The sequence below is a fragment of the Sprattus sprattus genome (genome assembly GCF_963457725.1).
Source record: "Sprattus sprattus genome assembly, chromosome: 13".
Classification (NCBI taxonomy): domain Eukaryota; kingdom Metazoa; phylum Chordata; class Actinopteri; order Clupeiformes; family Clupeidae; genus Sprattus; species Sprattus sprattus.
This window is the reverse complement of record NC_137911.1, coordinates 28,434,832-28,461,489: the sequence shown is the minus strand read 5'-3', so window position 1 is coordinate 28,461,489 and position 26,658 is coordinate 28,434,832. Positions and strand designations below refer to the sequence as shown.

The following is a 26,658-nucleotide window of genomic DNA, read 5'->3' as shown; positions in this document are numbered from 1 at the left end:
GGTTTTCATTTAAAAAAATCTCTTTGTTGGGATTATACTACAGGACTATGTTACACCTGAACTCTACGGACCATATTTATGAATGGCAATAAAACCATGTCCATTCAAATCGGTGGGAGTTTAATAGTGAGCCTAGACATGCACATGTAAGGTCGTTTTGCTTCCCCTTTAAACGTCTCACAATTCAAAGATTCGTTCTTTCCTTACGGTGCTTCGTGCCCGTTGTGTCACAACTGTAAAGGACTGCAATATGTTTTTAACATTTTTGGAAAACGATGTTTCCTGTGTGACGATGCGATCTAGGTGTGGCATGCTAGTGGCGGTATCTTTTTATATCTCTTATTTAGGTAACGCCTCATATGGACCAAAATTGCACTTAAGTAACCACAGGAATCATATATGACCATAAGTAAAGCATCATACTCTAAAACACAAGGTATGTTAATTGAAACGGTCCAAGCAGGTGTCGCTATATAAAAGCGCATTTCAATCTAGCTACGGGTAAACGTGGTATAATTTAAACAAATCCTTAGCAATGGGTAGCCTACATTGTTATGCATGTCAGCTTTTATAAATGAGCTATAATTTAAGAATTCATAGATCAGGTTTTGTAAATGGTCTTTGTCAGCCAGGAAATAATATAATATGCTGTTGATATGATTTGGACTCCATTCAGATAAGTTGAATTGCATCTAGTGTATCTGCCTTGTGCAAATAGGTTACAGTGGTCTAGTCCCAGAAGATCTCTTAAAGATACCAGTGGCAGTTTAGTGAGAATCTGTGTTGACAGTTTGTTCACAGCCTTTGTGAGCGGTGTTATATCAACATTGGGTATTTAACGTCCCAGAGGTATCGCTACATGTGTATTTGCAGTAAATGCAGTGGACATATAGCCCCTTTAATGGACCAATGGCCAATGTGCATTAGTCAGCAATAACGCACGGCTTCTCATATAGTTGACTATTCACTAAGCCCCTACAGTCAGCTTTTGAATGAGAGGCTTGTAGCATAGTAGGTTCACACTCTCAACTCAAGGGCGGATTGGCTCCGACACCAGACTCCTGGCATATCTTTCGGATTAAGATCAGCAAGCATTTCTTAATTGGCTGAAAGCCATTCTTGTGCCCATTGGCCGACAGCAGCGGGTGTGCGACCACCTGACCCTGGGCTGACCATATCTCGCACCCTTGGCCCAGTGGATGGAATTTCATGCTGATCCAACATGCCATGCTGTGAGCCAATGGGTGAGCCCTTGAAGCTGACCATGCTGTGTGACTCATGACCTAGAGTGAACCCTCCTCCCCCCCCCACCACGATCATCATTGCCCTCACACCACTGTGTGACATCAGACATCGAGATCGCACCACTGTAGGGGGATCTCCAGGGTGGACATGAAGATAGGCGGTAGGCGTGTTTGGCTTTCTCACAGTGGCCGTTATTCCTCTGGTCCCCAATTGTTACATTTTCTAACTCTTTCGGAAGGAATGTTGGACAGGCTGTACAGATTTGGAGAGGGGGTGGGTGTCCAAGCATCACAGCTGCTGACCGAGGAATGTCCCTTGAGGCCAGGGGTTTTAAACCATTATGGATAAGGAGGATACACCATTATCATCCCCAAAAACTATGACAAAAATAAATGAATTTCAATCGAATACATAAAAGAGGTAAATTCATTTCAAATTGGGAAAGAACCAGATGTCAACAAATATGAGGTGTTGGGAAAATCTGGACAGTAAAATGGCTCCCATCACAGTAAATATACTTAAATTTTGGGAGCAATAAAATGTGTAGAATTTATAGCTCCTGGTACCTGCCCTATGCGGTTTGGATGCAGATTCACTTCTTCTCCCCTCTAAAGTAGCTTCCCCGTGATGTAGTTCATAACCTGGTGGTCTAAGCCTTGTAGAAGCTCGTGAATGGGATATCGGATAATGGGATACTCTCTTCTCACCGCGGCCAAGTTCGCTCTCTCCCTGTGGATAGCCTGAATGCTGACGGGGTGTAATCCTTTTGGCTCTGTGTTGTTTCTGTGTTCCGCAGAGGGAGCCGAGAAGGGACCATTTGTCAATCTGCAGCAAGATCTGCTTTGCCATCGGGGGCGCCCCCTACCAGATCACGGGCAGTGCCCTCGGCTTCTTCCTCCAGATCTACCTGCTGGACGTGGCACAGGTGAGTTTCCTCCAACACACACACACCTCCCCCTCACACACCCACCTCCTCTCTCACACACATACACACACACCTCCTTTCCCCCTCTCTCACACACACACACACACCTCCCTCTCTCTCGCACACACTCGCACAGGTGAGTTTCCTCCACGCAGAGGCCTCCACTTATGGGCCGTTTACAGGAAGCCTATTTTGTCTGCGTCCGAAATGAAACTTATACAGATAGCCCTATCGTAAGGTCGAACCCTCTCTATCCGCACACGGTATCTGCAACGATTCGAATCGGGGGTCGAAAGTGAGTAGATTTGAATCTGTACGGGGGCTTAGAGAGAGCTCTGTGGAACATGCCCTCATTTCAATGCTATTTTCCATGCCGTTGTTATTGTGTGCTCACTCTCAGGTTTTAGGCCTTGGTGTCTGTCTTTGAGCCTTGAGACAGAGGTCATTGTTCAGTGTGCCATATGCCTTTTTTAAAGCTGAATGTGATGTACAAAGGTTTGGCTTGACAGTACTTTGAAAATCTGAATCTGAAATAAAGTAACTCTTTACCTTAGCAAAGTGTAGGTCATGATCAAAGTTCTTTGAGAGCAATGTCCTGATGGAGAAACAAAAAAAAAACCATTACCACAAAGTATTTCATGATGGACTGAAAACTGTAGCAACGTAACTTTCATCAGTGTCCTTCACCAGCTGGTTGCATACAGTGAACATGTCTCAAGGACTCCAACAAACATACAACGTGATTTATGGTGTCGGACATATGTCAAGAGCCTCAGTTATTGGACGCCTACTGCGCTACATTGTTACGCTATTAGAGGGCACCACAGGGGTCTCAACATCAGGACAGTCAGCAGGGCACTGTGTGTGTGTGTGTGTGTGTGTGTGTGTGTGTGTGTGTGTGTGTGTGTGTGTGTGTGTGTGTGTGTGTGTGTGTGTGTAGGGGGATTAGCGTGGCATGTTTTAATTGAATTAACTTGAGAAGGATGTTAACAAAGAGGGTTAGGACCTGAGTTAGTTTAAGATTTCTGCGTCTTAATCTGTTTTGAAAGCCCTGCATGCACCTGAATTTGAAATTGGTTCAATATTTAACAATATTTACCCCCTCTTTCTCTCAAGCTGGACCCATTCTGGGCCTCCATCATCCTGTTTGTGGGCCGCGCATGGGATGCTGTTACAGACCCAGTTGTCGGCTTCCTGGTGAGCCGGAGCGAATGGACTCGGTTCGGACGAATGATGCCCTGGTACGTGTCCGTTTCATTACTGAATGTAAAACTGGAAAAAATGGAAACTAACATTGAAAGAAGTGGATACTTTAAACTTTTACTGGATCCCGTAGGAAGGAGGGCAAAAACATATTTTCAATCGATTTTCGGCTTGACTAACTTCCGTTGTGTGTAACATCCCCATTGTCATGGTTTTGGTTATTAAGAATGTTCAGACAGTCGGCACAGGAAGTTTCTGCCTGACGTAGACGGCATGGCCATTGTTTTTTGCTGCTGTTGTTTTTTTTAGGTGCATTCCTCATAAGGGAGGATGTTGGGTAGAGTGCTAGGAAGAATGACTAAAGGGGAAAGTTATTGTTTGAAAGGTATGATTGAGAAGTACAGTATACCATTGATGCGCAGCAATCAAACACTTAAGTGTCAGTTTTAGTGTTCAGCAATGTCAGCCATTGTGGAATGTGGTAAATGCTACCGCTTCCTGCTAAGAAAATGGGCAGATAGGCATCTACTGAAAGTCAAACCTTCCGCCCTGACCTCCTTTGCAACAAATGTGTTTTGAGATTCTGACAATGTAAGAAGTATCAAGCATTCGCCAGTATTACCAGTTTAGTCCCCATTCTCAAGGTTGACTAACTGCGGTCCTGATAATAAAGAACGAAGAAAAACCAATTGAAGCGGCCACGACTCCTACGTAAAGTAACTTTAGCCCTGGGTTTGAATTCTTGTTTAATCGAATCCAATGGAAGGGCCAGCTTATATATCCTCCCAGGGAGGTGGCCGCGTAGCTTTCAATGCCCTGCCATAAAAAAACATCCAAAACATAAACCAGTATACACTTCCTCAGGGGGTTACCCTGGAATTCGATGCCCTCAGCACAGTGCAGGCGTAAAACTCTCATACTCAGATCTTTTAGTATTTGACTGATGGATTCACGTAGCATTCACTGCCCTCAGCGCAGTAGTAGTGCGCATTGACGCAAGCACCAGATATTTCCAATTAGGGCTGGGCGATTTTTCGATTTCGATTTTAATCGCGATGTAATTTTTTTCTACGATTTTATATGAGACGTTCGATTAGACGGCGCCTTAAAAAAAAAAAAAAAAATCAATGTTTTCACAGACCCGCGAATACAGCGCCGCACGTAGCCCATGGGCGTCGCGACAATGTAATTGGGGGGGGACAAGACCCCCTCACTTTTCAAAACAAGTCGTTTCGACCCCCCCACTTTTGCAGTCAAAATAGTGCGTGCGTGACTGCTGGTCTACTAGTCCATTATTCTTTCCATTGCTTCACAATTAAATCCGTTCAACTTTATCAGTGGGGAATACCCACAGCAATATAAATCCACTCCGCATTTTCCTGGTGTACTACGCAGCCTCATCACGCACGCAGATTCAACTGTCATTAATGTTCATTCATTCTCTGATTTGATCGGAGCGTCGCGCTAGAAGCAGACCACAGAAATGGACATACGGATTTTTTTTTCGAAGAAGAGGAAAGTAAGTCAGTGTTGCCCAAGTTTTACCTGTAGTCGACAATTAAGGACCACCCAATGGACATTATCTGGCTATAATCGTATTGTTATTACCATAACAACCGTGAGCTAATCTGGCGTTAACGTTAGCTAGCTAATGGCAGTTTTTCTAACGACAGCAGCGACTAAACACACACTCACCAAAGAAGATTTTTTTTTTAATGTGTCACTCACTTGTATACCTCTCTTTGACTCACACACGAAAGATGATGTCAATGCCACAAATAAAATGAACATTGGTGTGCTGGGCATGCTGTCAAGCTTTGCCATGTATGAAAACTATTTCCCCTACGTGAACCGTTTACTTCTGGCAGCTTCCATCCTTAAAGACTTTGGGTTTCAATACACATTTGGCCATTTCTGACCTGAACAGTCATACTTTAATGAGGTGGTCAGTTTGAATGTAGCCAACATAATTATCAGGCCACCAAACCTATATCAATTGTGAATTTGATATGCTGATAACATGATTTACATCTCAGAGAAAAACATGGTAAAATGCACCAGAATGCGGGTATTTGCATGTACGTTTTTCAAAAAAATTTGGGGTGATTTTGTTCATATCGTGATATAAAATCGAAATCGAAAATTTTTGGGGGAAAAAATCGAAATATAACTTTTTCCCATATCGCCCAGCCCTATTTCCAATTAACCGGTATGGGTAACTACAGGATCAGGCTAAATATCTGCACATAGAGAAAGCCCTTAATCACTTTCCTGTCACGTCACAATGATCGCAGCACTAATTTCCTGTCCTGTCACGTCACAATGATCGCAGCGCTCGTTTCCTGTCCCGTCACAATGATCGCAGTGTTCGTTTCCTATCCTGTCACAAGGATCGCAGCCTTCCTTTCCTGTCTCAATGACTGCAGCGTTCACTTAGACTCCCAATGACAGGATCGGAGAGAACCACTCACCCCGCTTGTAGGACCAATTCAGCAGATTTTAGATTTGAGATAAATGTTATTAAATTTCAGTTTAGATAATTACATATTTTAGTCTACTTTAGTATTAATATTTGTATTGTAACTGCAGAATATTTCTTGAGATATGAACCAGAAATAATGCTGAAAGGTCAATAAACTATACAAATAATGATGTCCCAACAGTGGGTGATGAATTTAATTTAAATTTGAATTCAAATCAAGATCATTCCAGTTTTATGAGATCAACTGTGTGCTCTGCTAAAGTCTAACTATGGTTATAAGAGCTGACGAGAGCAGATCATGGAATCAAACTTGAGATCGGAACACTTGGAAAACTTGGGCCAGCTCCCAGATTGATGTGCTGTAGCCACGTCACTATTTTGAGTCTGCCAGCTGTTGGATATGTCAGCATGAACTGAGCCCCACTGATGAGAACATGCTGAGCTTCACAGTAGCATTCGGACTGTTCAAGCACATCCATATTTACACTCGCTTATATGATCACCTTCGACACCCCCACAGTACCAGGCACTACTGTTGTAAACTTCATAGACCACTGCACTGTTTGTTTTTATATTGTTTTTATATTGTGTTGTTATGTAGATTTTGTGTAAGCACATTGAGAGCCAGTTCACCAGGTCAAATTCCTCGTTTGTGCAAACTTACTTGGTCAATAAAATCTGATTCTGATTAAGCATTGTTTTTGTAAGTAGCTCTAACTGGCTGTCAGGAGAGCTACATTAGACTAGTTTCAGTTGGTCTAGATGGGAAGAATCAGAGGGGAATTTCTATGGACATGAACTCTCTATGAACACATGGTCCCCAAGAGGCATTTATGAACATATTACAAGAAATAATTAAAGCATATTGCACGGAGGAAGGAAACATGGTTGAAATCGATGCGTACAGAATCAATGTTCATGCAATGCTGGGGAGCTCTTATGACTCGTTGCCTGAGTCCCAACAGAAGCATGTGCTGTGTAGTCAGCGGAAGGGAAACCGAAGGTGGGGGAGGGGTCCTCTCTGATTGGTTAAGCCCACACCACACCACAAAATGCAGCCAATCAGGTTGGCAAAAGGCATTAGTGGCTTCGAAGAATGACAGTTGGAGCGGGGGCTCGACCGAAATGGCATGAGGTTACTATTGGTTAAGTGAAGGGCATATTCTTGGCTGTGTCAGTGAGTTCATTGTTGTCATTGTGACTTGAGATTTTCTTTCCCCTCAGTTTGGGTATTAATGCCTCATTAACCCTGGCTATCACCTTAAAACGCTGCTCTATAATATAATAATATACATAAATATAATATATATATAATATAATATAATATAATGATTTAGGTGTTTTGATTGTTCATATTAATTATTTCTTAAAAAAATAATTAATGTGAGATTAAACAAAGATATTCCCCTGAAATGCACAATTTATGCATACAATTTTGATGATTTTCAGCCATAAGTTAGCCTTTCCCCATACTTGCCTGTAATGTAGTAATATCACTCAATAAAACAAAGAATAAAAAAAAAATATATTTTTGAAATTATTGAAATTATTAAATGAAATGTACTTTTTCATATGGTGACATTTATCAAGTTGATAGTGGGCTATCTGACACATGGAAAGGGTCCTGTCTTATCTTTTCAGTCCAACACCCCCCACCGCCCCCCACCCCACCATACCCTGTGAAATTCCACCTCACGGGTATCAGCTGACTGTTTCCAAAATAAATATAGGTAGCTGTTATGAATATGTCAGTGGTGTGTGTGTGTCCAGGTTGAGGTTATTGTTGTATAGATTGTAGCATGTTTCTTCCTCATATGTGAGAGCATATCTGTGTTTATGCATGGAGGTTTCACAGTACAGAAGTCTGTATTCTTAAATTTCACGTGCGTTTGTGTGTGTGTGTGTGTGTGTGTGTGTGTGTGTGGGGGGGGGGGGGGGGGGGGGGGGGTTTGATTTGTGTATGACCTTGCATTCATATCCTGGTCACATACCCCAAAGTTGTACAGGTAGTCCCATGTCACATCTGTGTCATCTCAACCTAGAAACTTACGTACCGTTGAAAACCTGTGACCTTTTTTGAGTGGCTGTTCCGACTTTAAGAACAGTTCGGATGCTTTTTTTTAAATTATTATTTATCTTTTTCAGAAACGCTGTTCTTTATCCCCTGTCACATGTCTGCCCACGCTAAAGCCACTGTTGGCAATACTTATTTGAAATGCTTAAGATGGCCATCTCTACGGGGCAATGCAAAGGCACCTCTGTGGACCAAATATTTTCCATCTGCACCACGTGCTTTCCAGGGAACGTGGACTCCTGCTGTAGCAAGGTCTGGCAGAGGTCGGCAATAAAGGCAAACAATGTGTAGAATGGCTTTGAGTTGCGCAACACTGGTCATCGCTGTTGAAGCCGCCGCGATCCGAGGCGCTGTTTTGACGGCTCCCTGCACCTCTGCTTGGTTCGGAGGTTAAGTGCGTACACTTTTGTTTTTCGTCCGCGTTAATCCCAGCGGGCTTCTTTCAAATGCAAGCAAAGGCTTCCACAGGGGGGTAGGGTGGTGGTGGGACACACACACACACACACACACACACACACACACTTCACATCAGCCTGAGTGCACAGAGGGAAAAGCGATGCTCGTGTGAACGCAGACCTGTTTTCTCAGGTTTCCTTAACCAACCATGAGAAAGAACCTTTGTCCAGTGATGATGAACTTGAACTGCTTGTCCTATCCATGTCTTCCTGTGGCCATGGTGTCTTGGCAGTGCTGATGAGTTTCTCAGCCTCAGTTTTTTTCTTTTCTTTGATCAGGTACAGAGAGCTATGAGATCGTGAGATCCTCTTGTCTTTCTCCTGGTTTTGGGCTGCTGTAACCTTTTGTGTTTAGTTTGAGACCACTCCTGTGTTTGGATAACAAGATTCACACGGTTTCCTCTGACAACTGAATTTGATTGGCATTTCATATCTAGGCCAGGTTATTAAAAAAAACAAGTTTACGTCTGTTGGAAAGATGGGCAAGTTCACGCTTGTCCTCACAGTTGTTTTTCATGCCTGCGTGTGTACTAAGCAATGCACTGAGTAGACCCTGCCTTCCCCAATAGTTCTTAGATGTTTAAATGAATTATTAGATCCATAATCTTATTTAAACGTATTTAAATGTTTGTGTTTTTAGGATCCTCATCTCCACTCCGTTTGCTGTGATGACTTACTTCATGATCTGGTTCGTTCCACCGGTGGAGGAGGGGAAGGTGATCTGGTACCTGGTGTTCTACTGCCTCTTCCAGTCCCTACAGACGGTGGGTCTCCATCTTTGTCTCGCCTTCTTCCTCCGGCTATCACCGTCACACAAACTTACACAACCTGTATATTTTGAGTAATATGTGTAAGCACAGTGAGAGCCACTGCACCAAGACAAATTCCTTGTTTGTGCAAACTAACTTGGCCAATAAAAGCTGATTCTGATTCTGAACCTAAGAGTTACACACACTGAGTTGTGTGGCCTTGTGCTAATTTTGTATTAATAATGAATGTTTATTTGTATTTTTACAGTGTTTCCATGTGCCATACTCGGCACTCACCATGTTCATCAGCTCAGACCAGAAAGAGAGAGACTCCGCTACCGCCTACAGTGAGTCCTGTCACAGTTGTTGAGGGGAGAAACTGATTTTAACATGACCCAGCCTTTTAAGATGCCAACAGTGTTACTTACAATTCTTAAAGGTAGATAGATAGATCGATAAATAGATCGATAGATAGATAGATGGATACTTTATTAATCCCAGGGAAATGAAGGTCATCCAGTAGTTTATACACTTAACTCACAAACATACATACATGAATCACAATAAAAACAATACACATAAGGAGAACATGTACACAGGGAGTGGGGTGTTTACAGGAAAAGTGCATTCCTTGTATTTATAATACATTACAAAATAGTGCAAATAGGGTAATCTGGTATTTAGCCGTAGCAAGTATGGTCTACTTCTGGTAATACCTACCACTACCAAAAGTCTACTGTACACAATCATATACAAAGAAAAGAAAAGAAAACATAATATCAGAAAGATAATAAACTTAAGTTTAAATTACTTCTATGCCCATTGTTAACGGAAAAATGCTGAGCGTTTGCCACGCATAAGAATGACAGCCAAAACACACAGTGGTCTCAAATGCAAGAACGTGGTTTAGGTGGACTGCAATGGTGCAGAGGAACAGTTCTTGTAAGCAATTTCTTTACTTAGGTGCAAATGACCGCAACATCCTAATCTGGTGTGATGGACTGAGTGTTGGCTGGCTGATGTTGGCTGCTGGTACCAAAATAACAAATTATATTTAGCTAGTGCTACAGTGCCGCTTTTGAAGTTGTCCTTTTCAACTGGCCCTCAAAGATGGCATTCGTTGCCATAACGTGTCCTATCGTGGGGAAACATGCTTAATCAGTATTTGTGGCATGTACCACAGAGTTGTATAGATAGATAGATAGATAGATAGATAGATACTTTATTGATCCCGCGGGAAATTAAGGCAATGGATACTTTATCGTCACCCTCATTGTTCTCTCGCTCCTGTGCTTGTCTCGTGCCACAGGGATGACGGTGGAGGTGTTGGGCACGGTGCTTGGCACTGCCATCCAAGGCCAGATAGTGGGTGGGGCGATCGCCCCCTGCCTCAGAAGTGAACTGGACACCCTGAACTGGTCGGACCTGAACTCCACTCAGCTGGGGTTAGAGGTCAACGTATCGGGCATCTCTCTGAACGACACGGTGAGTGAGGCGGGGACGGAGCAAGGAGGAGTTTGTCCACCCACCTACCTGCTGCTCACCTGGTGAACCATCCCGTGCTGTTCTTTCCCTAATGTGCTTCCTGTTGTCCCCATTTTCAGTTTGTTTATTTGATGAAGAGGGACAGTGTACATTAATAAACATTAAAATGTAAATGCACCCAATTGTAGCCAAAAGGCTAGTTTCCATTGGCAGTCCCCATGCCAGAGTGAAAATGGCTAAACAACTTAAAAAAGGCATTAACATTGACAAAATATAATAAAATAAAATAACGTTTTGCGTTCCGTTCCACAGAAACAAGCGTACATGATTGCGTCAGGAGTCATCGTCATCGTCTACGTGCTCTGCGCCATCGTGCTCTTCGTGGGTGTCAAAGAACAAGAAGGTGGGTGGAGTAGTCATTCCGTTAAAGAGCCGTGAAACAGCAAAGAGGCACTGATTGCTGGACAGTGACTCTTTGCTGCAACTAAATGTGGATGTGCACTTAGTTTTCAGTTGGTTGTATTGTGCTCCTTTCCATAGAAGGAATGTTTTTTGTGTTTGTTTTCCCCTAAATTGCATCTACATATATTTGTTTGACAGAATGTGCTTGTTGTGTGTTCTCCGTTTTCTTTACAAACTGGAATTACCATTAGTTATCAATATTTCCCAGATTGGTTGCTTCACATATTGCTTGCCTTACCTTTTTTTTTTCTCTCTCCTTCTTTTTCAGAGAGTGGCCGTCTGAAGGCAGATCGGCGCCTGTCATTCTTTGAAGGGATGCGTATGGTGATCGGCTTCGGCCCCTACATCAAGCTGGTCATGGGCTTCTTGTTCACCTCACTGGCCTTTATGGTAAGAGGCTCATAGTTGTGTCATCAGGAGGGCCTTTGTCCCAGCTGCCATAAAACTCTAATCTTATGACTTTACTGTTTTGCACTATACATCCTGTCTACATTGTTCATAACTGTATTGTATTGTATCGTATTGTCTGTACTTATTGTAAATGTGAGCGCTGCAAGATACCAGAATTTCCCCACGGGATTATTAAAGTATTTATCTAACTATCGATCTATCTATCTATCCATCAGGTATATACTGTAAACGGCACTCTTAAAAAGGCAAAATAATATGTTTGCATTGCTTTCATTGAAAAAAAGCTGGTTCTCTCAAAATGTCAAGTTGCATTGTGGTAGAATTGTTTTTGGTTGTTTTATGTTTTGGATACTGGAAACGATTAAACTGTTTGTTTGTTTGTTTGTTTGTTTGTTTGTTTGTTTGTTTTACCTTTTTTAGCTCTTGGAAGGAAACCTTGCCCTGTTCTGCACCTACACTCTTGGACTGCGGAATGATTTCCAGAATGTTCTGCTGGCCATTATGGTAAGAGTTCCAAACTTGAGACACGGGCTAGGCCTTCCTACACTCCCTCCAGTTACTTGGTATTCAAGGTTCAGGTTACTTGGTATTCAAGCTGTGCACTGCAGTTGTTGAAGTTAAAAGACAGGTTTGTTGAAGTCAGTCAGCTCAAGTAGCCACGGTTTTGAGGAAGATTCTCTGGATCAGTGTCCTTTTGTCTTAAAGACAAAGATCGCTACAGTAGGAAGCACTTAGCACTGATTCTGGACGCCTGCCTGAGAAGAGAACCTCTGTGCTACTCTGGGTGACCAGGGACGGTCGAGGGCGGTTGGCAGCACGTCGGTGCTAGTTTGAGGGAAGGTGACTTGTCGCCATGGAAATGAAACGAGAGATTTTAGGGTTGAGGGGACACATTCTGGTGGCATGTGGGAAACAGTCCCACTCTCATAAACACTGGCACTCACACACACACACACACACACACACACACACACACACACACACACACACTGGCACTTTCCAAGTAAGCAGGCAACCGTGCAAGAGGGAGAAACACAGAAGCCTTTGTGTCACAGCAGCCATGTGTATGCTCTGGTGAAAAGAACAACTTCTTTGGTATCTCTACAGTAACCTTTGCCTTTCCTGCCCGGTCAGCCCAATGTTTAGATTGCTTTCCTGAATATGGGGTTGGCCATTTCTTGTTTGTTTTCTTCTTCTTCTTTGACAGGCTGTAACAAAGCACTGGTTTGTTCTCTCCTATATTGAACTGGATAAAGCATGGTGACCTTACAGTATAAGACTTGTCAGTGTGCCATTTTTCAGTTTTGATCTACGGCAGGACAACTAGGAAGAGGCTGGTGATCATTCCATAGAGTTCAGAACGTACGTCAGAACAACAGGGTTTCCATGACGAGGGTCCTTGTTCCGGTGCGGGGACAAAAGGACCCAGAGTCACAACACTAAACACGTGCTAGCCCCCACCAGACTCACAACACTGAACACATGCTAGCCCCCACCAGACTCACAACACTGAACACATGCTAGCCCCCACCAGGCTCACAACACTGAACACATGCTAGCCCCCACCACACATCAGCTGACGGGCCTCCAAATAAGGAAATGACCCTTGGTCGTTAGTGGTAGTGTGTCCTAAGGAGGTTTTGTGGAAACCCCCTGGTGTGTGTGTGTTTGGGTGGGTTGGGTTTACTGAAGTGATTCACGTTTCTATTCTGGTGTGTTTGGGTGGGTTGGGTTTGTTCCTCATGGATTCTTGTTTGTTTTGGGTTTGTTGGAGTTTGTCATGTATTCTTGTTTCTTATTCTTGTTTGTTTTGTTCTTCTGTAGCTTTCCGGCACCCTTTCCATTCCATTCTGGCAGTGGTTCCTCTCGCGCTTTGGGAAGAAGACTGCCGTCTACTTTGGCATCACGGTAGCTACATGATAAATTAAACACATGTGTGTTTTAAGCTTGCATGGGTGTGAGTGTGTGTGTTTGTATGTGTGTGTGTGTGTATTTGAGCTGTTATTCATGTGTGTTTTTAAGCTTGCATGGGTGTGTGTGTGTGTGCGCGTGTGTGTGTGCATGGGTGTGTGTGTGTGCATGGGTGTGTGTGTGTGTGTGTGTGCGCGTGTATTTGAGCTGTTGTACATGTGTGTTTTTAAGCTTGCATGTGTGTGTGTGTGTGTGTGTGTGTGTGTGTATGTGTGTGTGTGTGTGTGTTTGAGCTATTGTTCATGTGTGTTTTTAAGCTAACACCTCTTCTTCTCCGACAGTGGGCCACGCCCTTCATGATAGCGGTCATCCTCGTCGAGCCCAACATCATCGTGGCGTACGTGGTTGCCGTGGCATCTGGTGTGAGCGTTGCCGCTGCCTTCCTCCTCCCATGGTGAGACATAGCTGTTCATCTTGTAGCTTTTTTTTCGGTACAGCATCTTCATTTAGTCAGTCTATCCGATCACGTTATCTTTCTCTGCAAAAAAATGCCTGTTGGATTTGTTCTGATCTAGCCATTTCTACTTTGCTTACAGAAAAAGTCCTTGTTTACTTATAATTGATGTATAATTTTCTTCTGGTCTTATGTAGGTCAATGCTGCCAGACGTTGTGGATGACTTTAAAGTGCAAAATCCCGATACTCAAGGCCATGAAGCAATCTTCTACTCTTTCTATGTTTTCTTCACCAAATTTGCGTCTGGAGTGTCATTGGGCGTGTCCACCCTCAGCTTGGAGTAAGTATTCTCTCTTTCTCTCCTCTGTCCCTCCCTCTCTCTGTCTGTCTCTCTCTCTCTCTCTCTCTCCTCTTTCCTCTTTCACTCTGTCCCTCCGTCTCTCTGTCTGCCTCTTACTATGTTCCTCTCTCACACAGAAGTCTATGCGTTTTGGTAAAAACAAAGAGCTTTGGGTTTGTGAGGGATGTCATTGGCATACTGATTTTTAACTGTTCAGGTCATATTAGCTAGTCCTTCATTGGGACCAGCAGACTGGACTGTAGTGGAGTGCCTAACTTTCATTGGGTATTTGTAGGGATAGGCGCGCTCTACATCCAAAACAAAGGCGATTTTGGGTGCTAGTAAAAGAGTGATAACTTGGAGTAGAAAAAAAACGCACTCTCAAGATTTGCTCATTGCTATTTCATTTAGACCTAGATCATTGTGTCACCTGTTGATGTCATGTGTTGATGTCATGTGTCACTTGTAACCCTTGACCCCTGTTGACAAAAAGCATCCATTTTGGTGTTCACGCTACACACTGACGATGGCTTAGGCCGAAACTTGCTGTGAATAAACTGGTCGAAATGAAATAGCAATGTGAAAAGCTTGAGAGTGCGTTTTTTTTCTACTCTAACTTTCATTGGGACCAGCGGACTGGACTGTAGTGGAGTGGAGTGGAGTGCGTAGCTTTCCTGCAGCGGGGTTGTTGTCCCACTTGCAAGAGCTTAAGCTTCCTGCTTAAGACTGTGCTTATGCAGCCGGCCCAGACCTACACAATGCAACAAGCAAATCCTTACTCATTCAACCCAAAGGCTCTCAGTTGCCCCCTTTTTTTCTTCTCTCTTGGTCTTATTCTCCACTCTTCCCCTCCCCTACTCTTAACACTTAATATTTATATATATTTTATGCTATTCCTACCGTTTTTTAGATATGCAATGTTGTTGTGTTTTATGTTGTCCCTCGTCGCACCAACAGGAGAAGCACTCCAAATTTCGTTGTATGTAAATACAGTGACAATAAAGGCTTTTCTATTCTATTCTATTCTATTCTATTCATCCCCCTCTCCACACCACTCCTCCACCCCTATTCATCCCCCTCTCCACTACTCCTCCACCCCTATTCTATCCTAGACTGTGCTTATGCAGCCAGCCCAGACCTACGCAATGCAACAAGCAAATCCTTACTCATTCAACCCAAAGGCTCTCTGTAGCCCCTCTTTTCTTTTCTTATTCTCCACTCTTCCCCTCCCTTACTCACGCATTCGTTATTCTCTCCATCCTTACAGTTTTGCCGGCTACGTGACCCGTGCCTGCACCCAGCCGGACCGGGTGAACTTCACCCTGAAGATGCTGGTGGCCCCGGCCCCTGTGGTGCTCATCATCCTGGGTCTCATCATATTCAAGACGTACCCCATCGACGAGAAGAGGAGGCAGGGAAACCGCAAAGTGTTACAAGAGCTAAGGTGAGGCATTCCGCAGACCACACACTGGCTTGACCACACATGTGTACGTACACACACACACACACACTCATGCATATATAAATACAAATATACAGGGGTTTTAAAAACAATCTGATTAAGGGATGACCATGTTACAAGAGCTAAGGTGAGGCATTCCCCAGACCACACACTGGCTTGACCACACACATGTGTACGCGCACACACACACACACACTCATGCATACATAAATACAGATATACAGGGGTTTTAAAAACAATCTGATTAAGGGATGACCATGTGCATTCAGACATCAGTATCCTTCACTTTTACAACATTAAGGAAGAGGAGTATCTTCTCTCAGATCCCAGCCCCCTGTATAAAAGATCACATAAAACACTAACATTTTATTTACATCTTATGTTTTTTATATTTTAGTGCCTCCACTATTCTCTGTCTTAGATGGTCTTTAGATTCCCGTCCCCCATTGAGAAGTTTAATATCACCTGTCTCAACCAGGTTCAAGGTCACAATTTGAGAATATTAAGTCCGGGAACTTGACAAGCATAGATTTAGCTCAGTGCTCCTCTGTCCAGACTAGTTGAAAATGGACCTATTATGGGCTATTCAGGACTTTGAATTGATGGGATGTTACTGTTTTAAAAATGTGGGAGCCCTGTTGCATTGGAATGTTGACATTTGGTGATTGAGCATACAGTCCTTTTGTGTGTGTTGCTGCATTCGCTTTAGTTTCACACTGTTTTTCTTCTTTTGTATCTGGAAAACAGGGACTCTGACCAGGATTCACAGACGGACTCCACAGAACTGGGAAATATGGTGTAGGAACAAATGGAATATAACACACCGTTTCTCTCACACACATACGTAGTCACATGTCTGGATACATGTGTGTATGTGTGTGTATATACATACATATACACAAACACACACACACACACACACACACACACACACACCTCAAAGTTCACCACTGTGTGACTGTTCATCTCGGCTGTCAGAGTTTAAGGTCACCTTAACTGCTGCCACGGCGATGTGTGAAGGTATTCCGAGGGAGATAATGGTCTTTTTTTTTCTTTTTCTTTAAAAAAAAAAAAAAACCTGTGAATGATGAACACACAATCTAATAGCACCACCCAGTGGTCATCAGAAAGACTGCTCTACTTGTGCACAAGGCATGTGTGTGTGATGCCAGATCCTGGTTGCGTGTCTACATCTATGATTATGTCATCAACCAAAATGTGGGATGCTTGTCTGATAATGGGAGACAATGATTTTACCTCCAACCTCATCAATGCTTTCATTGCAAGCAAAAGATAGAAGCTGTTTTCTGGTCTGATCCAATTCTTGTTTCCTCTCTTAATCAGAAATCAGAAGCACAATCACCTGTATTAATGCGCAAACGCATCAGCACATCCAAGCTTGTGCCTTGTGCTTGTTCTTTCATGTGGAGCTTTTTATGCTGCCTTCCTTGGAAGAATTTCCATGATTTGCACTTTTTACAAGTTGGCTCACCTGAGCAGCTTATTCTCCACACTGATCAGCTGTGATATGGACCTTTCTGACTTTAGTCCAATACATAGTGCACTCTGCGATAACAACAAGACTTTCCATAAACAAGAACTAAACCTACATTGGATATAAAGTGGATTAACCAGGGACAAAGAGAGCATATTCTCTGCGGTTTTCTATGCTAACTGGTAAATTTAGACGAAAGAATAGTTCTGTTCTGTTGTTACAGATTTAGTAGCACAAGCTTGGAAAATTCCTCACAATAAAATGATTAAGAACAGTTTAGTGTAAAATACTATTCATACTGAATAGCTCTGACTCAAATAACATTGTACTGTGATTGTCGATCATTTTCAGTAAGGATTGGCATTTATTTATCACTTTGACTGTAACACTGCCAGAACGATCTGCTTCGGAAGGTCCTCATGTGTGACGGGTCATGGTTTGCATTTCAAAGGTGCTATTCTACTTTCAATCATTTAGAAAAGAAGACTGTGAATTTGTTTGTAAAAGTGTGTACAGACTTGCTGTCTGTGTCAGTGATCCAGTTGATGACTAACTTTTTTGTTTACACTGGAGACAGTCATGCAACTATGCTTTGTGTACTGTAAAGTCCTGTAAAGTTTATTGCCAGAAAGATTTTTGTAAATTTAAAATGAAGTCATGGCCAACAGATGTTTCAAACACCTACCTGCATATGTTGACATTCATGAACCTTTTTTAAAATTTGCATGTTCTTAGAAAAGTATGTTTAAAGTATTGGTGTGGTTTTATCACTGCAGTTTTGTGTAAGTACTTTTTGTACTCGTGTTGGCAAAGCTTTATGGTATCCTTTTGCAGTAACTAGAACATTGTATTTAACTGAATTAGGCCTATAGCTGTCTTGGCAAAGGCAGACATGCTGTGTACAACACAAAAAAAGTGGCCTGATTTTCTGAAAAATGTATATGTGTAAATACTGTAAGTTGTAAATACATTCAGTGTCCTGTAGATTACATTTGCTGTAAAAGATGCTGCTAAATCGAGGTACCATACAGTCTGTTGGGATTTGTAGGTACTAACTTGTGATGAAATGTACATATTAAAAGAAATACTAATATAAACTCACTTTGTAATGTCTGTTTCTTTCTGATAAGACTGAAGGTTGGTTTGGTTGGTCTTTTCATTATTATATCAGGCCAAAAATGGTTTAGATGAACCTAATGGTAACTTGTGGCCATCTAGTGGTCGCACAAAAAGCTGCAGCAACTTAAGCTGGTTTCCAAGGCTACAGCAGAGCGTCCACGTTTCAAATGTTCTCCCACATCTAGGTCCATATTATCAGTGGTGGGAAGGAACTAAGAACATTCACTCAAGTAGGCCTACTGTATTTATACCTACTTTGTACTTCCACAATTTTTGTGCTTTCCTCTACTACATTTATTTAACCGCTTTAGTTAGTTTTACCCAAAGGATAATATAACAAGCTTTTAAAATACAGGTGAAACCAGTGGTTTTTAACCTTTTTGGTTTCTGAAGGCTTGCAAAAAGCACTGTGTAGTCGGGGTCACATTTCTGATTTTTGAGTTGCTAATAGTTCCATTAAACAGATAATTCTTCTCTAAACTTCTCAAATAGTTTCATGTTATTAAATGTTCAAATGATCCAATATCTCACCAAAAATGAAAGATTAGACAAAAATTCCAAAAACTAAAAACAGATTTTCCTTTCCTGTTCCATTATTCATCCCATCAGATGTATCTGGTGTCTGTATATCAAACTGTATATAAAGTAGTTCAAACTAGCTTCACCTCCAGCTGCTACAACAGTAACATGCTGCTAACACTTGCTTTAGTATTAATAAATAATAAATAATAATATCAAACAATATATCAGCTAGAGAGATCAAAACAGTACTTTAACTAGCCTACATTTAGCAGGTAACACATAGGCCTACAAATTTTCAACCAAAGTAGGGTTCTTCATGCATGATCTCTTCTTGTAACCTTAAGTAAAGTATCTGAATACAGCTTCCACAACACTTCATCATGGTGATAGTATTGATACTGATTCGATCTTAATAGGCCACCACATATCTGTCATTGGTTGAGTTCCATCAAAAACTAGGAATGGTCTAAATTCACTATACTTTTTATCAATGTTATGCTACCATTAAAGTTGCGATCGTTCGAAATAATTTTGCCGTGCCTGCAAGGCAGTTATGTGAGGAGCAAATCAGAAAGAGCTTAACATTCCTAGGTAGAAGGTTGTAGAAAGAATGATTCACGTGATAAAATAGGACACATAATATCCATAATATTCCTTCAAACGGTCTTTGTGTCTCAAAGATGCTTCATCTATGCCAAATAATCAATTATCAATTCTGCAGCCCACTGTGTGTGTGTGTGTGTGTGTGTGTGTTTCAGCCACGTGGAGATCGCCAGCCCTGACAGCAGTTTGTGTTGTGTCATTTACTATGCATTACAGGAACAATTTAAAGAGTGTGGATTATATTTTTTATGTAAAGATGCAAACAGATGCTTACTCTCAAACAGATACTGGTATATCTTTGTCTCATAGTTTGGAATCAGGCTGCCCTTTAGTCTGCCAGTTCTCTGCAAGAATGAATGGGTAATCCAAAACTCTCCGTAGAGGAGAATTCAGATGCTGACAGGCAAACCAGACAGCTGATGTATGAAATTGATGAAGTCGTTTATTCTATTTGCATGCTTCCAGATGCCTGCAGGACAGCCTGAAGAGCCCTCACATTTCGAGGTTCCTGTCCCCCAGGACAGATGGCACACTTAGCTTTGCGATTGCTGCATTCCAGTTCATTGTTGATTCTGATGCCCTGGTAAAATATTCTGTGGGGGTCTTGGGAACACAAACGGCATTCGTTTTTTACATGTTTGGCTTTACTTCGTAGACTGAACGTTTGTAACAACCTGTTGTAAAGGTACAAATATAATCACTGCTATATATATAATATTATATATTTTTCTCTGGCACGTGAAATCATATTCTATCATGCAAAAGAATAATAATAAGTAAGATGTATTTCTTGTTCTGCCCAGATAAACCTTCACTGTAAGCTGTCGGTGACTGTTGATGGTCCTAGTCCTGTTCATAAATCTTGTACATACAGTGCAGACCACAGCAGGTGGGCACCTTTTAGTGTTCATGACATGAAATGGTGTGTGTGTGCGTGTGTGTGTGGCCTTAGAAACATCATTCATAATTGACATGAATACAGTTGAATTAGACTTGACTTAAATCATACAGTGTTCACCATATCTTTTTAGGTGGACTGCTCTAACTGGAGAAGACTCGATATGCATGTGCTGTGAGTCTAACTGTGTTCCATCGAAGGTCAAGAGAGCCATGTATGAAGGCAAGTACGTCTACCTCCCTCTCACACTCATCACAGGTTTACAGAAACCTATTGTTAACAGGAAAGAGTAGTCGGAGTATTTCCTTTGGTGACATCTCGGAAAATCTTTTGAAAACTCCAGGAAGTTTGGTCATTTTTCGTTACCTGCCTGCTACTGCCACTTTTCTTCTTCTTCCTTGACTGGATACCTTTGCTCTCTTCTGCCCCCTGCAGGTTCAGTGAGTAGTGGACCAGTGTATTTTTCAGATCCCTCAGCTCCAGTCAATGTCACCGCTCTTAACAACACACTCACAGATGATATCTGGTTTGACGTGAAATCACAGGGACAGATGGAAAGCTGGAACAGCCATGCTGACATTACAGCCTCTGATGCCGTACCAAAGTTAAAGGGTTATGCTGACTTACCTGAACTATTGGTTTTAGCAGGAGAATCTGAGCCGGAGATGGTGGACATCTTTGGCTCAGGGGATGGGATTCTGGAGAAGAGGGGGCCATTGGAAGTCGTAATGGAGCAGGACCACTGGGTCGGAGAAGGGTTTAGGGAAGAAGGGCTGTGGTCAGTTTCCCAAGAGGGAATGCTGAAGATCACAGGCAGACACAACAAGTATGGGACGGGTGAAGAATTGTCTGAGCTTCTCACTGACCGGAAGGTGAGGTTGAGTGAGGACTCTGTGATACCATCTCAGAAAAGAGAAGAGGATGAAGGAGAAGCTGGCTTAAGAGGAGAGGGACAGAGAGGTTTACAGGATGACTCATTGGAGGGAGATGGTCGGGCTGATTATGATGCACTCGTTGAAAGGGGTGTCGTGGGTGAGTTTGAAATGCCCAAGTAAGGAATGTAGGTTGAGAAGAGGTCAGGAAATCCTTGCAAATTAGTAGATTGACTAACTTCCTGAAACCTATTAACAATAATAAAATATGTTATGTGTGATAAGATAGAGTTTACATTTTCAGCTTTTTGACATCATTGCTCGGCCTTAAACTTTACCTCCCACCACCATTCATCACTGGTGCCATAGTTATAAGATGTATTTGTAACAGATAGAAGAATGATAGTCTAAGTATATCTTATTAAGATGGTAATCCACTACAAGACCTAGTGAGGGGGTGTCGTGGGTGAGTTTGAAATGCCCAAGTAAGGAATGTAGGTTGAGAAGTACTCAGGAAATCCTTGCAAATTTGTAGCTTGACTAACTTCCTGAAACCTATTAACAATAATAAAATGTGTTATGTGTGATAAGATAGAGTTTATATTTTCAGCTTTTTGACATCATTGCCCGGCCTTCAACTTTACCTTCATACACAATTCATCACTGATGCCATAGTTATAAGATACATTTGTAACAGATAGAAGAAAGATAGCCTTAGCATGTAATCCACTACAAGACCTAGTGAGACGGGCGGAGGTAACATTGTAAGCAAATGTTGATCCTTTGGAATTCAAAAATTAATTTGTGTAAAACTAAAATGCCACAGGAGAGAGACAAAGGTTGGTGAAATATAAGATGGATTGTCCAATGCATTCTTTTTGATGTCTCATTGTGATGTCACTGTTGCCTAGTCTTGCTCGAGAAGTGTTGGAAGTATCAGTGTAACATTTCCAGTCCAGTCTGTTGTCAAGGCGAACATCCAGGTATTTGTAGGCCTCTACCTCTTCTCCCAGGATGACAATGGTGTGCAACTAGGTCCAGGTCCTCCTGAAGTACACAACCATCTTCTTTGCAACATTTCAAAAGCAGACGGCTGTTTCCACACAACAACAAAAATGTGGTCCACAAGTCTCCTGTCCACCATTGACACACCCCACAACTGCAGTCTCATCAGGCTGGACACCAAGAACTGGATGTCTGTGGTATACAGCGTGCAGCTGAAGCGATATCAGCCGATGAGTAAAGCATTCCCTTAACTCCCACAGCTGGAGCATACTAGTTAAACACTGGATGATTGCTCACATGGATATCCTGAAAAAACAGATGCACTTTATTCTAAACAATATCAGTTTTTTAAAGTCAGAGCAGAGGTCACAGCAGCTTGACATCTTGAACCAGGCTACTGATGCATATATTTTGAATGGCAGTGCCATAAAAAGGCCTGCATTTTTCCAGTGTTGTGTGTCATAGTGAGTTTTTTTTATGCAGCTTGATTTTAGTTTCCCCATATTGCAATAGATACTTCTCTGAGATAAGAGGGTTTCACTGTAATCATGAACAGTAATAAGACTGAGATGAAGCAGAACCCAACAATGTGCTCTTTCAGTGCCATTTTTATTGTTACCTAGCTGTAGATAACATCAAAGTATTTATAGCAGCTGTATATCACTTTAAAACAATAGAGTAGGTACTGCCAGAGTACACTAGCACACCCATTTTTACATCGTATCATGGCAACCAGGTCCTGCAAACAATTGTTTAAAGCATGCTGGTCCTCTCTACATTAACTTAGACAAAATCAAGCAGACAATCCAGATACATTCAGATAAAACATGGTGGATTAAATTAAATTGAAAACATTTTTAAGAGTGACCTGTCACTCTTTTAAATACAGAAAGCTGACAGCTTGACCCACACATACATAGATATGTATGAGTGTGAAAGGGTTTTAGAATAATGAGTTTGTATTGTATACAAAATATAAATAACATTTTCAGTAAAACAGGATTCATTCTCACCACATCCTACACTCAGATTACAGCCTTTTTGAATGGTTTTGCCACTTGCAACCCGTACACACACATCTATGACTAAAAGCTATTCAACCTGTAGGCTTGGAACAGATGAACACTTAAACAAGAATGTGTGCTGTGTCTTTAGTAGCTAAGAGTTGCTACTTTGGGTCTTTGTCAGACTGCCAATACTCTTCCATATGATTATGCTCTTCAATAGAAATGACATGGATATATTATATAATAATACTTGAAATCTAGTCAATGTTTCAAAAAGGAATTCAAAAGTGAAATGTTTTGATTTCCTATTAGGAAAGGCTAAATATTGTTCACTCCTAGTAAGTAAGAAATGCAGAATGATTTCAAAGATGATATAAACATTCTTCATTAGACATGAAACTCAAACTGTGGCAAACCTCTGTGGCAAAGTGACAGAAAAATACATAATTTTCTTATACAACAGACTGCTGATAAGAGATCCACCTTGGCTTTGGTCTGGACCACTTTTAAAGTAATTTAGTCTCTAGTCCTGTGTAAGGAAGGGTGTTTTCTTTTCATGTTATGTCAACATGACTCAAACAATGTTCTGTCTTGGATAAGATGTCTTTGGTTCTGTGTGGTTTGCATATTGTCTTTAGTAATAGTAGTCCAAGAGCGGCTAGGAGTATGAACACCAGAAGTACAGGCAAGAGAATGAACTCCCTCATCCGCTGACTGGCTCCTTCAGATTCTGCTAAAAAGACAAAAGGAAATATCGGTTAGTTGATAAATTACTTTCTAAAAAGAATATGATCTAATTTAAACAACCAGCTTTTGTGCAGCAAACATATTCTTAACCTCCAGTGGCTCACTGCGTTGTATCAAAGCTGTTTAAAACTAATATCTTTGTTGAATTGTCTTCACAGTCTCACAGCTATTAAGACTTTAGATGCTCTAGAGTAAATAAAATGTGTTTTGGACTCTGCTGGTCACTGTAATCTACATCTTGAGTTGAAACAGTGTCTGGTTATATTATCAAATCTAGAATCTTCCAAAGGGACAGCCCTATATGCCAGTGATTTGGACAGCATCACTCTGAGCCAATAACGCATGCATAGGTGCAGCACATGGCCAGGAAAAACAGGAATTTCAACTTCCCATGAGATGCTTATTACCTGCTTACAGCTTTTTTCTAGTATTTAAAAATAAAATATAAAAAGGACATGCTTCCACCCCAAGTTGAACTAGAGTGCCATCCTGCCTGTATTTACACTAAACTTGCGTTTTGGGTTACAGTAAACGTGGGTTACAGCAGTGGTGGTCCGTCAGGGCCTTCAAGGCCTTCTCTGCTGGCCTAAACATCATCAGAAAATAAATGTAATAAAATACATTTAATTTTAATATTTTCTTTTCATAAATATGTATTAAATTATTCCCCATAGTCCATTATCTTCATTTCATAGCTCCCAGCGTTGTTAATGTATGTTAGAGCTTTCATCCAATCATATTTCAGCTATCATGTGTTGCCACGCTCCTAGAAATCTTCCCAGAGAACAGAAATCTTCCCTGAGGCCTTCAGAATTCACATTGAAGGCCCGTGTACATCTGATTGGTTATCACAACTGGCTGTTTCAGTTCATTTAAGTTGAATGAACTGAAACAGACAGTTGTGACAACCAATCAGATTTCGAGTTGGCGACACTGGGCCTTCTAGAAGGCCCGAAAGATTTCTTTCCTCGCTTTGAACGTGACACGTAAACGTCCTTTGATTGGATACTGAGGCAGACCGGTGCAGTGCTTCAGTGCTCAGTTTAGCTGGCTAAACGGCGTACATCGGTTTCAATGCTTATTATGCTAGTTGTTTCAATTGGTAAGACTAAATATAATTACATTAACCAACTCAAATAAACTAGTTTACACCAACTTGATAATTCCAGTTTTTGATACAATTACAACGCCATTTTCAAGACGGAACTTTCAAGAAAAACTGGATATCGTGAGGATGGGACGTTTAATGAAACTGCTTTGCAGGTGGGACAATGCGATGTTTAGTGGACAAACTTGTTAAAGCTCACATAGGCTACTTTCGGTGGACTTAATAAAACTTTGTAGACTAATCCCTGAAAATCGCCTTTTATTTTTAAGTTGTGACAGTAATATCCAAGCGATCATTTAACTGAGAGTTTACTACTCTTAATGTATTGTTAATACGGGTGTATTGATTTTAAATGCTCCGCAAATATTAATAAAGTCTGTTGTACTCGACTATATTAAGGTGATGCAATGCTCACTTATACTGCCTTGCTGTATAAATATAATGGTTCGAGAGCCATGGCGTCATAATGATGGTATTAGGAGGTGGATTCACTCAGTTTAACATCGTGTGGGACATCGCTGAAGGCCTAGTCGTGAAATGCACGGACCGCCACTGGGTTACAGTAAACTGAGGGTAGCAGTAAACCTGCATTTAAGGATTTGTTCTACGTACCGGGCAGGCTGATGTTCCTCCTGATCTCCTCCATCAGCTCTTCATTCCTCAGTATAAAACTGAGGGTAGCAATGGAGTTGTCTTTGAGAGTCACAGTGCTGGACACGTTATAAAGTCGTGAGAGTGTGTCCTGTGTTAAACGGGTCTCTGTGCTGTTGGTGAGGTCTTCATGGCCGTGTAGCCAGCTCAAGGTGGGAGCTGGGAATCCTCCTCCTGAGGTTAGAAGAACCGTCACACTTCCGGGCTGAACAGAGAACTGCAGCACTGGCTCTGAATAGAGTGCTGAAAGAGAGAGATACAAAATGGAGGTTCTCACTAAAAGGGCTCAGTAATATGTCAGCAGTCACGATCATCCTCCTCACCTCTACAGCCATGGGGGATCAGAACAGAATGATCATGTTGCCATCGGATAGCTTGGAAGTCTTAATGAAACTCAGTGAAGGCCCATTCTCAAGACCCTAGTCTAGCTTTGCCAGTCAGTTTGTCAGTTTAATTAAATTAGTCCTGTGCTTGTGTGTATCTACTGGATTAATGCGCGTGTGTGTGTGTGTGTGTGTGTGTGTGTGTTTTTGTGTTTGTGTGTGTGCGTGTACGTGTGCGTGTGTTTGTGTTCCCAACCTAAGAACGTATTGATTGTAATTACCTGCCACTTTTAGAGGGAAGCTCTTCCTCTCACTGCCCAGTTGCGAGCTCACGGAACAGATGTACTCCCCCCTATCTTCTATGGTGACGTTTTCCAATCGGAGAGATGCGTTGCCCTTCTGCATCTCTGACTGGTACAGGGAGGTGCGCTTCACATAGTGAGGGCTCTGGCGCTTCAGTTGGTCTCGATTGTAGTAGAAGCTGTGGACCACTTCAAGCCCCCGCTGCCAAGTTATCACAATGCTTTCAGGCTGCCAGACATCCCCCACGGAGAAACTGCAGGGCAAGACCACGGGCTGACCAAGAGTGACCACCAGGGAACTTGGAACGGTGACTTTGAATTCTGTAAAAGAAAAGCATCTTGAGTCT

The 26,658-nt window shown here is 41.9% G+C and overlaps 1 protein-coding gene across 1 annotated transcript in view; it reads left to right on the top strand.

Moving 5' to 3' along the window:
• LOC308374723 (sodium-dependent lysophosphatidylcholine symporter 1-B-like) overlaps positions 1 to 18,228 on the top strand; it is an 18,875-nt gene extending 647 nt beyond the window's left edge. Inside the window, exons 2-14 of the mRNA XM_080850642.1 lie at positions 2,042 to 2,170; positions 3,287 to 3,411; positions 9,025 to 9,148; positions 9,402 to 9,480; positions 10,443 to 10,618; positions 10,931 to 11,021; positions 11,349 to 11,470; positions 11,912 to 11,995; positions 13,316 to 13,399; positions 13,744 to 13,856; positions 14,054 to 14,197; positions 15,465 to 15,641; positions 16,407 to 18,228. Of these exons, the coding sequence (XP_080706768.1) occupies positions 2,042 to 2,170; positions 3,287 to 3,411; positions 9,025 to 9,148; positions 9,402 to 9,480; positions 10,443 to 10,618; positions 10,931 to 11,021; positions 11,349 to 11,470; positions 11,912 to 11,995; positions 13,316 to 13,399; positions 13,744 to 13,856; positions 14,054 to 14,197; positions 15,465 to 15,641; positions 16,407 to 16,461 (1,503 nt within the window). The 3' untranslated portion in view covers positions 16,462 to 18,228. The remainder of the gene's footprint in view (positions 1 to 2,041; positions 2,171 to 3,286; positions 3,412 to 9,024; positions 9,149 to 9,401; positions 9,481 to 10,442; positions 10,619 to 10,930; positions 11,022 to 11,348; positions 11,471 to 11,911; positions 11,996 to 13,315; positions 13,400 to 13,743; positions 13,857 to 14,053; positions 14,198 to 15,464; positions 15,642 to 16,406) is intronic.
• Positions 18,229 to 26,658: the final 8,430 nt, after the last annotated feature.